At 37.1% G+C, this 15004-nt stretch overlaps 1 protein-coding gene across 2 annotated transcripts in view; it reads right to left on the bottom strand.

Annotated features, from left to right (window-relative positions):
• Nucleotides 1-15004, bottom strand: part of PRRG1 (proline rich and Gla domain 1) — a 103478-nt gene that overhangs the window by 57411 nt on the left and 31063 nt on the right. For both annotated transcript variants that reach the window (XM_063660839.1, XM_063660840.1), the window contains exons 2-3: nt 13481-13644; nt 12942-13011 (exon numbers count right to left, since the gene is read on the bottom strand). In XM_063660839.1, coding sequence (XP_063516909.1) covers nt 12942-12957 — 16 coding nt within the window. In that variant the 5' untranslated portion in view covers nt 12958-13011; nt 13481-13644. The remainder of the gene's footprint in view (nt 1-12941; nt 13012-13480; nt 13645-15004) is intronic.

The following is a 15004-nucleotide window of genomic DNA, read 5'->3' as shown; positions in this document are numbered from 1 at the left end:
TGCTTCTACATCCTTCAAAGAATAGAAATTCAACTGGCATTTGTTGTATATCTATTATGATAAGGCAATTTCACTTATGTCATCAGTGCTTGCAACAACTCTATGAGACAGGTACAAAAAGACTTCTTGATAAATGATAAAACTAAATTTCAGAGAAATGGACTTACTCATGTTTGCACAGTAAATAGGAGGATCTTAGGACTGGGTTTTTAAAAACTTATCAACACATTTACATAAAAAATGCCAACATTAAAACTCGATGACTTTTCACAAACACAGTTGTGTAACTGGCACCTAAATCAAGATTCAGAATGCATTCCCAAGATTTTAACCTAGGGTTTCTGACATCAACTCCAGTGTTCTTTTAATCACATATGTAGTCGTTCAAAAAATATTTACTTACTGCTTATTACATTTCAGTCATTTTGCTAAACATTGGGTTGTTAATGGTGAATAAGGCATCTGTGATCCCTGCCCTAATAGAGCTTAGAGTCTATGGGGGAGTCATAATATTTTGTTTAACTATAAATAAAAGACCTTAAGGTAATAGAGTAACTTAAAGAAGTTCAGTTTGATTTCAGCATGACAAGCAAGGGAGAAGGTGGGAGACAAAGACAAATGGTCAAATCATACAAGGCTTTACTGGCTGGAAAACCATTTGGATTTCATTGTAAATGCAGTGGGAAACCACTAAGCAATACCTCTGTCTTCATAAAATAACCTATTACCTAAGAGCTCGCTTAATTCTTCAATTATTTTAACCTTTAGGTATTTACTATGTGCCATGCACTTCACAAAGCCTACTGTTTCAAATATATGAAAACAATAATTGATATAAAAGCTTGAGGTATAGATATATGTAAATTTATATTAATATTTTGTATAATATTAAATATTAATATAAAATTAATATGATATATTAACATAATTATATAAAATACATTATAAAAGTATATTATTAAATACTTTAAAAAATGAATATATCTAATATGTATATTTATACATGCTGCTCTTCAGTGCTATATACACTAGGGAACAGCATCAAAATGCTGTTAGATATTGCTGAAATTCAGAAATACCTCCTACAATCTCTAGAGCAAAGCTAGGCAAGCTACGCAAATGAACAAAGGATACTTTGTTTCTATTGTCCAGTCATCCTCAGAGTTGGATACAGTAATATGTAGCAAATTCAGTGGTTGGTTTCTCAATTCAACAGATATGTAAATACTCAAATAAAATATACATTGTGTGTCTACTACGTGCCAAGGTGCTAGAGAATCCAACAGCAAGCAATACAGACACAAACCCCTGCCCTCACTAAAGTTACAATCTAGAGGGAAGAAACAGTTAACCTGTGTCTGTTTATTTAAACAATCAAAAGTATAGTGTGTAAAACAGTGATAAATAGTGGTACATATCAAGGAGAAAAATAAGGCAGGAAAAGATGTTATTTAAATAACTATTGCCTGTGTAAGAGAAGTACTTCTGTGGGTTTATTTATTTTGGGAGGATACTTGTCTTTACTAGTTTTCTTTCTTTTTTCTTTCTTTTTTTTTTTTTTTGAGACAGAGTCTTGCTCTGTCACCCTGGCTGGAGTGCAGTGGCGTGATCATGGCTCACTGCAGCCTCTGCCTCCCAGGCTCAAGTGATCCTCCCACCTAAGCCTCCTGGTAATTTTTGTATTTTTTTTTTTGTATAGACAGGGTTTTACCATGTTGCCCAGGCTGGTCTCAAACTCCTGGGCTCAAGTGATCCACCCGCCTGAGCAAAGCTAGGCAAGCTTGGGCCTCTCAAAGTGCTGGGATTACAGGTGTGAACCACCACACCTGGCACTAGTTTTCTAATGATACATCAGTTGGTGTATATCAGGGGTCAGTTGGCTTTTTCAGTAAAAAGCTAGAGAATAAATATTTTAGGCTGTAAGGGTCATATGGTCTCTGTTGCAACTACCCAACTCTACTATTACAGCATGAAAGCAGCCACAGAAACAAATTTGTGTGGCTATATTTTAATAAAAACTTTATTTATGGCCACTAAAATGTGAATTTTATATAGTTTTCATGTATCATAAAATACTCTTCTTTAATTTTTTTAAAGCATTTAAAAATGTAAAACCATTCTCAGTTCATGGCCACACAAAAAACTGGCAGCCAGCCATTATTTGACAATCCCTGGTGTATACAATGAAATGGCTTACTGAATTTTCACACATCAACAAGTCAAAAAAATAACAAGGAAGCCCAGTGTAAGTATCATTCAAACACAGAGATCCAGCACCATCAATAACAACAGTAAGAGAATTCTAACTTTCAAGTGAGAGATATTAATTTTATATGACAGTGGGACTTTTTCTAGTGCACAATAAAATATTAAAGACAATGGTACAACCATCTAAATAAGTTATGCTAACTATAGAAACACCTCAGTGAATAAAAAGTCACTGCATACCACATCAAACAATCTAGATACCCTATAAATCACTTCATAAAGTCAATTGTATTCTCTAACAGAAATAGTTTATTTCATCCACAATGATGTTTGAATTTTCCCTTCCATCCCAATAAATCTATACATTCAGCCTTGACCCATCCCTTCACTTCCACAATTCTAAATGCCTCAGAGAAATCTACACCTGGATATCTTGCCACCACCTGAAATACTATGAATCTAAAAGCAAATATTTTCTCCACCACACATATAAACTCGTTTCTCCTCGAAATTCCATAATATTAACAATACTTTTATTACCTAATTCAACCCAAGTCTTATGAGATTTTAAGATGTTAACTAAAGTTGTTTCTCCCAATAGTTTATTTATTTTTTTTTGCTTCTTTCTTTACTGTGTATTTACCATCTGCCCTGCAAGTAGCTAAGCCATTTTGTGTTTATTGCTTCAAATCAAAGACAAGTATGGGTTAGAAAAAGAGAAAAAATAAGTTTTTCTGTCTTTTAAGGTACTTGGGAAAACCAAGAAGTCTTCTAGCAGATGAAATGATTAAATAAAATAATGACAGCAGAAGTCCCTCCTCCAATCCTACCCACCCAAACCCACCTCCCAGGCTAGAAAGTCTCCTCTGGATTGAAGGAAAGAGAGAAATCAGTGGGGCCTAGGTTGGAAGAGTCAGATCTGAAAGGAATCAAACAGATTAAAAATGAAGGTGCATTTTTAGTGACGGCCATTTCTTGAATGCTCAGGAGCCCCTTGGGGGTGGGTTCAGCATCTACAGACCATAAGAGCAAGCACATGGTCAGAATCATTCCTGGGGCTATGTGCTGAGGGCTTCCCTTGGGCAGCAGCCACTCCCTTGCTGATGACCTCCCTACCTTAAGGATGCCTATCCATGCCTGAGGCTTAAGCCAGTTACCATCCAATTTTTATCCATGCCTGAAGCTTTAGCCAGTTCCCATCCAATTTTTATCCATGCCTGAGGCTGTAGCCAGTTCCCATTCAATGTTTCCTTGTAGATAGCCATCCTTGTAACTTCCCTGGAACTTATAAGCCCTGAAGAAGACGATCCTGGACACTCTGGGACAGTAAGAGCAGTGGTGGCGTTTACAGTGATGAGGACAAGCTCTGTATTTGGAATTAGCAGAGTGAGGAAAGGAGTGGCAAGCACTAGGAATCACTAGCCTGATTTCTTATACCATAAATGAGTTTTACGTTTTTGATCTTCGTATAAACTTAATCATTAGTGTATGCGTTTAGATCTTTTTGGCTTCTGCTTAGTATCTTGTTTATGAGATTCATCCACACTGTTGCATGTAATTGTAGTAGATTCATTCTTACCACTGGCTCTGTATATTATACGCACACACACAGGCACGCACATGCACACACACCCCTGTTCATTTTTTCATTCTACCAGTGATAGACATTTGGATTGTGCTATGGTCTGAATGTTGGTGTCCCTCCAAAATTCATATGTTGGAAATTAATACCTAATATGACAGTGTTTAGGAGTGGAGCCTTTGGGAAGGGATTAAGTCCTGAGGCTCCATTCTCATGAATGGGATTACTATCCTTATAAAAGAGGCTTGAGGGAGCTTCCCATCCCCTTTTGCCATGTGAGGACACAGCAATAAGGTACCATCTTTGAAGCAGAGAGTAAGCTCTCACCAGACACTAAATCTGCCATCATCTTGATTTCTGACTTCCAGCTTCCAGAACTGTGAGCAATAAATTTTTGTTTTTCAAAAATTACCTAAAGTATTTTGTTATAGCAGCCTGAATCAACTAAGACAGTTTGTTTTCAGTTTAGGGAAAGTAGTAAAACAAACTCCCATTACACAGGTTTAAAACAGTGGCAATATCCATGGCTCAATCTAACATTACCAATCAGTAAGACCTACTCACTTCCTTTGCTCTAACAGCAGATCCCAGCCTATTCTCACCCCTACAAATTCTAGCCACATCTCTTTAAATTGATAATATGTGATATGGTTTGGATCTCTGTCCCTACCCAAATCTCATGTTCAACTGTAATTCCCAATGTAGAAGGTGAGGTCTGGTGGGAGGTGACTGGATCATGGGAGCAGTTTCTCATGAATGGTTTAGCACTATCCCCTTGGTACTGTTCTTGTGAGAGTGACTGAGTGAGTTATTGCAAGAGCTGGTTGTTTAAAAGTGTATAGCACCTCTCCCCTCTACCTATTCCTCCTGTTCCAGCCATGTGAAGTGCTGGCTGCCCTTAACCTTCCACCATGATTGTAAGTTTCCTGAGGCTTTCCCAGAAGCCAAGCAGATTCCAGCATTATGCTTCCTATACAGCCTGTGGAACCATGACCCAATTAAACCTTGTTTCTTTATAAATTACCCAGTCTCATGTATTTCTTTATAGCACTGCAAGAATGAATAAAGAAAATTGGTACCAAGGAGTGCAGCACTGCTATAAAGATACCTAAAAATGTGGAAGCGACCTTGGAACTAGGTAACGGGCAGAGGTGGAAGAGTGTGGAGGGATCAGAAGGAGATAGGAAAATGCAGGAAAGTTTGGAACTTCCTAGAGACTGGTTGAATGGTTATACTGATACGGACAGTGAAGGCCAGGCCGAAGAGGTCTCAGATGGACATGAGGAACTAACTGGAAAATGGAGCAAAGGCCACTATTGTTATGCCCTTGCAAAGAATTTGACTGAATTGTACCCCCACCCTAGGGATCTGTGGAACTTTGAACTTGACAGTGATGATTTAGGATATCTGGCAGAAGAAATGTCTCAGCAGCAAAGCATTCAAGATGTGGCCTGGCTGCTTTTAACCACCTATTCTAATACGTGTAGGCAAAGAAATAACATAAAACTGGAACATATTTAAAAGGGAAGCAGAGCATAAAAGCTTGGAAAATTTGCAGCCTGGCCATGTGGTAGGAAAGAAAAGTCAATTTTCAGAAGAAGAATTCAAGAAGGCTGCAGAAATTTGCAGAAGTAGAAAGAAACCACATGCTATTAGCCAAGATGATGGGGAAAAACTCCTCAAAGGCATTTCAGAGATCTTCATGGCAGCCCCTCCTATCACAGGCCTGGAGGCCTAGGAGGGAAGAATTGTTTCATGGGCCAGGCCCAGGGCCCTGCTGCCCTGTGTAGCCTGGGGACACTGCTCCCGACATCGCAGTTGCTCCAGCTTCAGTCCTGACCCAAAGGGGCCCAGGTTCAGTTCAGGCCACTGCTTCAGAAGATGTAAGCCAAAAGCCTTGGCAGCTTCCACATTGTGTTATGCCTGTGAGTGCACAAAAGAGCAAGAGCTGAGGCTTGAGAGCCTCTGCCTAGATTTCAGAGGATGTATGGAAAAGCTTGGATGTCCAGACAGAAGCCTGCTCCAGGGGCAGAGCCCACATGGGGAACCTCTACTAGAGCAGTAAGGAGGAGAAATTTGGGGTTGGAGCCCCCACACAGAGTCACTACTGGGGCATTGTCTAGTAGACCTGTGAGAAGAGGGTCGCCATCTTCCAGACCCCAGAACGGCAGACCCACTGGCAGCTTATACCCTCAGCCTGGAAAAGCAGAAGGTACTCAACATCAGCCCTTGAAAGCAGCCATGGGTGCTTAACCCTACAAAGCCACAGGGGTGGAGCTGCCCAAGGCCTTGGGAACCCACACCTTGTATCACTGGGCCATGGATTTAGGCCATGGAGCCAAAGGAGATTATTTTGGAGGTTGGAGGTTTAAGACTTAATGACTACCTTCCTGGATTTCAGACTTGCATGGAGCCTATAGCCCCTTTCTGTTGACTGATTTCTCCCTTTTGGAAGGGGATTTATTACCCAATGCCTATACCCCCATTGTATTTTGGAAATAAGTTTTTTATTTTACAGGCTCATTGGTGGGAGGGGCTAGCCTTGTTTCAGGTAAGATTTTGAACTTCGGACTTTTGAGTTAATGCTGAAATGACTTAAGATTTTGGGGGAGTATTGGGAAGGTATGATTGTATTCTGCAATGTGAGAGGGACATGTGATTTGTGGGGGGCTAGGGCCAGAATGATATGGTTTGGATCTGTGTCCTCACCCAAATCTCACAATCAAGGAGGTGGGTCCTGGTGGGAGGTGATTGGATCATGGGGTCAGTTTCTCATTAACGGTTTAGCGCCATCACTTTGGTGCTTTTCTTGTGATGGTGAGTGAGTTCTCCTGAGATCTGATTGTTTAAAACTGTGTAGCACCTCCCTCCTCTCTCTCTTCCTCCTATTCCGGCCATGTAAAGTACTGGCTCTTTGCCTTCTGCCATGATTGTAAGTTCCCTGAGGCCTCCCCAGAAGCTAAGGAGATGTCAGTATCATGCTTCCTGTACAGCCTGTAGAAACGTGAGCCAATTAAACCTCTTTTGTTTATAAATTACCCAGTCTTGGGTATTTCTTTATAGCAATGTGAGAACGGACTAATATAGTATGCTTCATAAAGACAATAAATACCTTAATTCTTAGGATCTTTCCTAGAATACACACTTAGTATGTGCTCAAGGAAAGGTTATTATACATGTGTAATCATTACCATCAAAGTGATCAATAACAGTTTTTAATGTAGAAATGTAATTCATATTTTGACATCTTGGTTGATAAGGTCTTGGAATTGTTTTAAGTGTTCTATTTTGGGTATCTCTCACCTTATGAAATGTCCCTAAAACCAAACTCTCCAATACTAAAACAGCCTATGATTAGCTACATACTTCTCCTCACCTTTATCAAGATGCTCAGAGGGAGGTGATAGAGAAGTAGGAGTAAAAAAGAGGAGATAAGTTCTGGTAGGCTATTTGAATACAAGGTCCTAGCAACTCATATCTTTAATATCGTCAGGAGAAACTGAAAAGAGGCTTTTAGCTTAACGAACCATGGGAATAATAACAGCAGCAGATAATAACATAGTGCTTTGTTATCAGATCATTGTGTTAATTCCTTTAATCTTTGCAATTTTATGAGTTAAATATAAAACTATTATTATCCCCACTTTACAGGTAAGGAATCTGATACAGAGTGGTTAAACAATTTGCCCAGGATCATAATGTCTGCAAAGTGGCAAGGCTAAGATTCTTACCTAGGTAATCTGGCTCAGTGATGATATACAATAGCAGGTTCTTGATTGGGGTTGGGGGGGTTGATTTATTTCTCTAAATGAGGTGAGCGTTCTACAATTTAAACAAAATATTAGGTTGAGCTATGTGTGAGCAAATGTAAGTATGGATTTTAAAGACACTTTATATATGCAAATAAAGCTTTTCAGCCATTAAAAAGTATAAGAAGAGGATTACAAAGGGACAGGAGGAAACTTCTGCAGGTGACTGCTTGCCCATTATCTAGATTGTGATGATAAATTCATGAGTGTACACATACATAAAAAAAATCTCCAGTTGTACACTTCAAATATGTGTATGTATGCCAATTATATGACAATTATACCTCAACTGAGCTCTGTGAAAAAGGATAAAATAGATCTATAGATAAGCCAATCAAAAAATAAAAAAGGATGTCCACAATGTATTGAGTAGAGAAAAAATTATAAAACAGTATTCATGATATCATTTGTTATATATGTATAAACACATAGGTAAGAGCATATTATATATATATAAAATGTTATCTGTGAGGTTATTTTGTAGCCTCTGGCAATACAAAGAGCTTTCACTGAGGCATCCCTCAACAGGTACATGAAGAAGCCATCTTAGGCTGGGCACCAGTAGCTCACGCCTGTAATCTCAGCACTTTGGGGAGGCCAAGGCCAGTGGATCACCTGAGGTCAGGAGTTTAAGATAAGCTTGGCGAACATAGCAAAACCCCATCTCCACTAAAAATACAAAAATTAGCCAGGCATGGTGGCAGGCATCTGTAATCCCAGCTTCTCGGGAGGCTAAGGCAGGAGTATCGCTTGAGCCTGGTAGGCAGAGGTTGCAGTGAGCCTAGATCACGCCACTGCACTCCAGCCTGGACGACAGAGCGAGACTCCGTCTCAAAAAAAAAAAGAAGCCATCTTGGAAGCAGATGCTCCAGGCCCAGTCAAGCCTTTGGATGACTGCAGCCCCAGCCTACATCTGGATAGCAATCTCATGAGAAACCCTATGCCAAAACCACCCAGCTGAGTTGCTCCTAGATTGCTCTCAGAAACTGTGTGAGATAACAAATGTTTGTTACATGAAGCTGCTAAGTTTTGGGGTAATTTGTTATGCAGTGGTAGATAAATAATACAGCATATACTATTGCTCTTTTGTAAAATTATATAAAATATATATATCTCATACATACAGAAAAGTATATGAATCATTAGTATACACCTTGTTGAATTTTCACAAAGTGAGCCCATCCATGTAACCAGCACCCAAATCAAGACACTTAGCAGAATAGTACTAGCACCCCAGAAACCCTCCTTCTGCTTCCTGTCCAGTTACTACTTCCTAATAAGGGTAACGACTACCCTGACTTATTACACGTTTTGTGTGTTTCTGAATTTCATATAAATGGAATCATAGTATGTACTCATTTGGATCAAGCTTCTTTTGCTCAACATCATGTTTGTAAGATTCATCCATATTGTTGCATATAGTTGTAGCTCATTCATTCTCACTACTGATTCCATGTTAGGTATATATTCCCATTTATTTATTCATTCTACTGACAGAAATTTAAGTTATTTCAAGTTTAGGTTTATTACAAGTAGTGCTGTAAACATTCTTGTGCATGTCTTTTGATGAAACTATATATCTATTTCTGTTGGGTGTATGCCTATATTTCTATTTCTGTTGGGTGTAGAAGTAGAATTACTGGGTCACATGCTGCCTATATGCAGCTCTACTCATTACTACTAAACAGTTTTCCAATGTGGTTTTACCAATTTATACTCCTAGCAGAGTTTCAATTATTCTATATCTCTATATTCTTACAAACTCTTGGTATTGTCTTTTTCATCTTTGTTACTCTTGTGGGGGTAATGGTATCACATTGTGCATTTTCCTAATGAGTGGTGAAAATGAATACCTTTGTGTACACTGGCCCTTTGAATATCTTTTGTGAAGTGCCTGTTTCAAGTCTTTTGTCCATTTAAACATAAAACACTTTTTGGATCAGCTAAAGGCCATAATTTTCTAAACTTATGAGTTCTGTATGATATTGTGAAAATAAGAGTCTTGGAGCAACAGAACAGTCATCAAAATAAAAGGAAGATAGAACTAATAGTAGGAATATAGTTAGGTGCCTCTTCTAGAAATATAAGAGAAATAAGAACAGCAGTAAGGCAGAAGGAATCCTTAAGGTAGAAATGAGACAAAAAAGAGAGAAGCCATTATGAAGACAATGCATCTGGACATGATTTGCTTCATTTTGGTGGGTGGGAAGTAAGCCACACATAGGAGATAGCTCAAGAATCTTATGTTAGCCTTAGCCACTGTCCAGAAAGTCTTTTCCATGGAAATGAAGGGACACAGATGAGTTTTAACCCTATTATATAGTGGTATATAACTCAGGGCAGTTCAGTGACAGTAGGCAAAACAGTAAATATTCTGCAAATGGGAAAGTATATCACTTGTAAGTGTGGTTGCATTATATCACACTTCTCAAAAGAGGAAAAATGGTCATTTATATATACCCTTGAATGGCCAATAAGTATATACTAACCTTCCTTTAACCTCACAAGCCTACATTAGGCTTTACTTTCTTTTTTTTTTTCTTTTATGAGTTACCAGAATGCACTATGGCATTAGGTGCTTATTTTTAGTTTACCGATTAAATTTTAATAAGATTCTTCAGATAGCAGAACAATCAGTTAAAAAAGTTAATTTTGCTGGACAAGATCAATGCATAATGGACACCATGCATAAGTGAAAAAGTAGAAGAATAAACAATGTGGCTTTGGTTGTATTATCTTAGGCATACCACAGCACAGAATTTTAGCTCCAAATGTAAAAATCTGGTGTTTTAAAAGTGATCATATAAGAAGTTCAGGTATTTTAATTTTAAAATAAATAAGGCCAGATACACTAAATTACTTCAAGAGGTCAATATAGACAATTCAACCAGAGAGAAATAGGTTCTCACATTTTTAACTCTCACATTGTCATACTGTATAAGCATGTCACAAAAAAATGACATTGAGAAATCGTTGCAAATAGCATTTGGGACAAATGTGATATGCCTCTGAGGCCTTAGAAGGACACAGTTATTTCTGTGACATGTAATACTGTTGCATCACTAGCTCCTAAATCATGTCACTGTAGTGAATGTTTAAGAATATCACATTAAAACTACCCGGAGAACCAAAATATACTGACTTGACAGAGATAATAAAACGTTAGCCTCAATTCTCAAGAATATATATTTTGCAAGATGAATTCTTAAATAAGATTTACATGTTCAATAAAGACTTTCTAAGTAAAGATCCATGTTCTATAAATACCATTAAAAATTATTCAAAGGAAATTTGTCTCAATAAAAAATTAAATTGTTAAAGCTACATAACAATAAGAATTACATCTCATAAAAGCATGAGTGTAGATTTGTTTGTAAGATAAAATTAAAAGGCACGTGCAGAAGCACTTTTTCCCTTTGCAAACTAGTATCTTTTCCTGCAGAAGTAGCCCAGACAAAATTATAAGGATGGATTCCTGGGAGAAGGTGATGTTCTTGGGTTACACTAACTACATAGGTAAAGAAAATCTAAAAATAATGTGGAATTCTAGGCTTGAATTATCGATTTCTTTTTCTTTTAAACTCTTCAACTCAATCTAATTGAACTGGAGTGCTATGAATTCTCAGAGAGAAGGCAGAAGAGAAATGAAACGAGGGTCCTGGAAAGTCCACGAACTAGAAAATTATTAGCTTCATCACATTAGATTAAAAATGACCAATCTCCAAAGGGAGACTTGATTTTGTAATGATGTCCTATTTTAGTTAATGCTTTCAGAAATCACGTATATCTTATTTGATGCTATTTCCTCATATGCATCATTAAACTTGACACATACCAGACATGCAAAATTTATTGAATTAAAAAGATATTTTAATGAGTTGAGCTCATATGTTATTCCAGTTTGTATTCTATGTTTTTATTCATACATTATAAGAATTTTCCTATAAACATGATTCTTAATAGTTGCATTATATTCATGTACCATAATTTAACCATTCCTAAATGTTTTACCATTTGGAAATAAACTTTGTTATATCCATACACTGGAAAATTATGCAGCCTTTAAGATTTGATTATATTTTTGTAGTTGCAAATAACATAGCTGTGTATATCTTAGTATACTGCTACATTATTTCCTTGGGGAAGAAGAGTGTGAAAACCTAGATCAAGACATCTGGAGACAGAGCTATCTTATTCTTTGGGGCAAGCACGTGCATACTACTGGTAAAATTAAACAGGGGGGTTATCAGCTCTTCACATGTGTCAATTAATTTAACCAGCTTGCCTCTTAATACTTAACTGAAATAAACTACAAAAATTGAAGCTTTCCTATAGTGAAGTGGAGATGGTATGGCAGTGAAAGAGTTAGATCACAAAGGGTGAGTGTAGAATAATTGATTCCGACCAGACAAGTCCATTCTGTTCCTTCACCAACTGTGAGATATTTTTAGGAGTATGTTTCCTCTCCTATGAAAGGCTTCCAGGTGAAATGTATGAAGACTCAGGGAAGCTTGAGAAGAAAGGGCCAAGATATAATCTGTGCATACTTTGTTTGTTCATTGCACGGGTTATTATATGCATATGATCAATTGTTGCTTTACCTCACAAATTATCTTACATAAAATTTCAGTTGTTATATATTTCTGGATATCACTTAACTGGTGTCCTAGATTATCACCAAATCATGATAAAAAAGGAAATATGTACACCAATTCAATAAATTAAACTTAATATTTCTGGATCAAATTCACTTTTTCACACTAGGTAGGCCTGTTCTGGAAAGAATTAAACATGATTTACACAAAATCATGTAATAAAAGAAGATAAAATAAAAGTTTAAAAATAAGCATTTGAGAAAAACATGACAAAGGGAAAGATCAATAATAAGAGAGATAAGACAAAGACAGGATTCAGGTCTGTATACAAAAAAAAAAAAAAAAAAAAAAACAGTTATAGAAGGTTCTGTAATTTTGACAAAGGAAGGGGTAAACCTCCTAGTAGCCAATGCCAAAAAAAAAAATTTGTTACATAAGCTATGGTATCCCCAAGATAAAAATAAACCAGTTGCCCAAAAACTTTATAACTTATGATTTTGAGATTAGACAGAAAAATTATCCCGTGTCCTCAAAAGAAGAAATGTAATGAATGATGTCTTCAACATCCTTATAGTATATACAATAACACATTTAATGTCATAATTTCTTATAACTTCTTTCTTATAAGTCAGCCAAGGACAAGATAGCATAGAAGCAATGTACTCTATATTTGTATAACATATTTAGAAACTGGCCCACTCAAATGGCTTCTTAAAACAACTTAGACACAATCGAAAGCTTACCTACCTAGTGGAATGATCATGCCAAAGGAAACTCATTGCACCTGGGTGGTTCAGACCAATGTCTGATCGCCACTCTATAAACAAAACATAAAAGATCTGACTCACTCTACTGGCCCTTCTCCAAAAAGAACAGCAGTCCTGAGAGAACTGCTGATAAGCAATTCCATGGGCCAAGATAATTCTGATTATTGTTCCATTCTAAAGAATTAAGGGCAAAGTAGTATAGTTCATTTGGGGGTAGCCTTGGGTCTCTAAGAATTACTACTCCCCAGAAGCAGTTTGTGGAAATCCTGCCAAGTTGGTTTACAGAATCAGTGCAGCCCTGGGATCAATCAGCCAAAAGAAAACAGGATGTTTGTTATTATATGGTTACAGCTAAAAAGTATCCCCAAAACCTTATACTGGAGTCTAACTGTCTGGAAACAATGTACTAAAGGATCTGGTACTGGGTGGAGGGAACATTTTCTGGACTATTACCACTTTAGTACTCCATTTTCAGGTGGATTCAAATCTATCTGTAAATCCCTTCTTTCCCCTACTTACATATCTTTTCATCAGAGTTGAGGTACAGGAACAGAGGTACGGAGGGAGTTCTGTCTGAAGATTTTTTTTCTTGCTCCCCCAGCTCTGCATCAAGCACATTTACACCATTTTACTTGATCTGCTCATTAAAAACCCAGTGAGTCCAGAGAGGTGAATAATCATACCTGTTTTACAGATGAGGAAACCAAGGCTTAGTTTGGTTACAGAGCTACTACTTATTATAACCTGTAGTACCACATTCCAGGTCTGATTCTTAATCTAATGTTGTCCTCACTAAAGTATTGAACCAAGAATGGAAAATTATCAGCTCTCAGCTTACTTTCATATGTCCTACAGTAGATTTTCTAATATTAAAATGCCCATTTTTGCAACTTGCAAATTAAAAGCAACAAATATAAAGGCATGCAAATATGAATCAGAGGTTCTAAGACAGGCTCTCGGAGTTCTGGCCCTTTTTATTTGCTTTTCTACTACAAGAAGAATCTTAAAATTTGAGTCAAGCTAGTTCTCTGCAAATGCTGTCTACTTTCTCATTTCCATGCCTTTGTTCACACCATTCTCCTTCATTTAAATATGATATTCCTTCCATTTTTATTTAAATCCTAAAGCCACTGTTAATGACAGTATAATTCTTCTCCTCCTTAGAAATGTATCTTCATCAGCCCAGGAGGATGTTAATCACTCTGTCCTCTGAATATCTATGGCATTCAAATCTGTAGTACTCATTTTTGTTTGCTCACCCATTTTCTGTGTGTGTATTATTCTCCCCAGATTGCAAGTTCTTTGAGGGAGGAGGCCATGACTTGGCCTATCTGCATTTGTCATAGCATCCAACACTTAGTTGGCACAGAGAATACACTCAATAACTGATGAATAAGATACCAAATCCCCTGGACTGTCTAAACAAACCAGTTGCCTACTTCACTACCTTTATTTCACTGTAGATTTGAACAATATTTTAATTTCCCATTTTCCTCTTTACTGCTCCTTTTCTACTTTATGTATAACACAAAACCAACATTGGGTTGAATACAGATTATTGTATGATATGGGTCAAGAATATTTTCTGTTCACCAAACTGATATATACTTAAGGCAGGCAATTTGGAGAATGCATAAATTTTAATTGTGACTTCATAGTTCCTTATATAAATATTTATCATTTATTTAATCAGTCCTTTATTGGTTTTAGTCTCGGATGGTTCTATTTCTTCATTATAAATAGCACTTAAAATATATCTACCTATATTTTATACACATTTCTTACTATTTTCTGAGATTAACTTCCTTGGCCGATAATTATTGCTAACTGTTACTTGCAGTGGAACATTTTTCTACTAATATATATACCAGGAATAGACAGATGAATAATAATTGCACCTTCTACTATGGTAGAAAGAAGCAAATAAAAATGCAATAAACTCATCACAGATGCTATAAAAGCAGTAAGTAAAGGACACATTATAGGAAGACTAGTCAGGTCAATTGCACCTAGAAAAGATAAGAAGTCTTCACAAACATGGTG

Source organism: Pongo pygmaeus, chromosome X (genome assembly GCF_028885625.2).
Source record: "Pongo pygmaeus isolate AG05252 chromosome X, NHGRI_mPonPyg2-v2.0_pri, whole genome shotgun sequence".
Taxonomy (NCBI): domain Eukaryota; kingdom Metazoa; phylum Chordata; class Mammalia; order Primates; family Hominidae; genus Pongo; species Pongo pygmaeus.
This window is presented reverse-complemented; position numbering and strand designations above follow the sequence as displayed.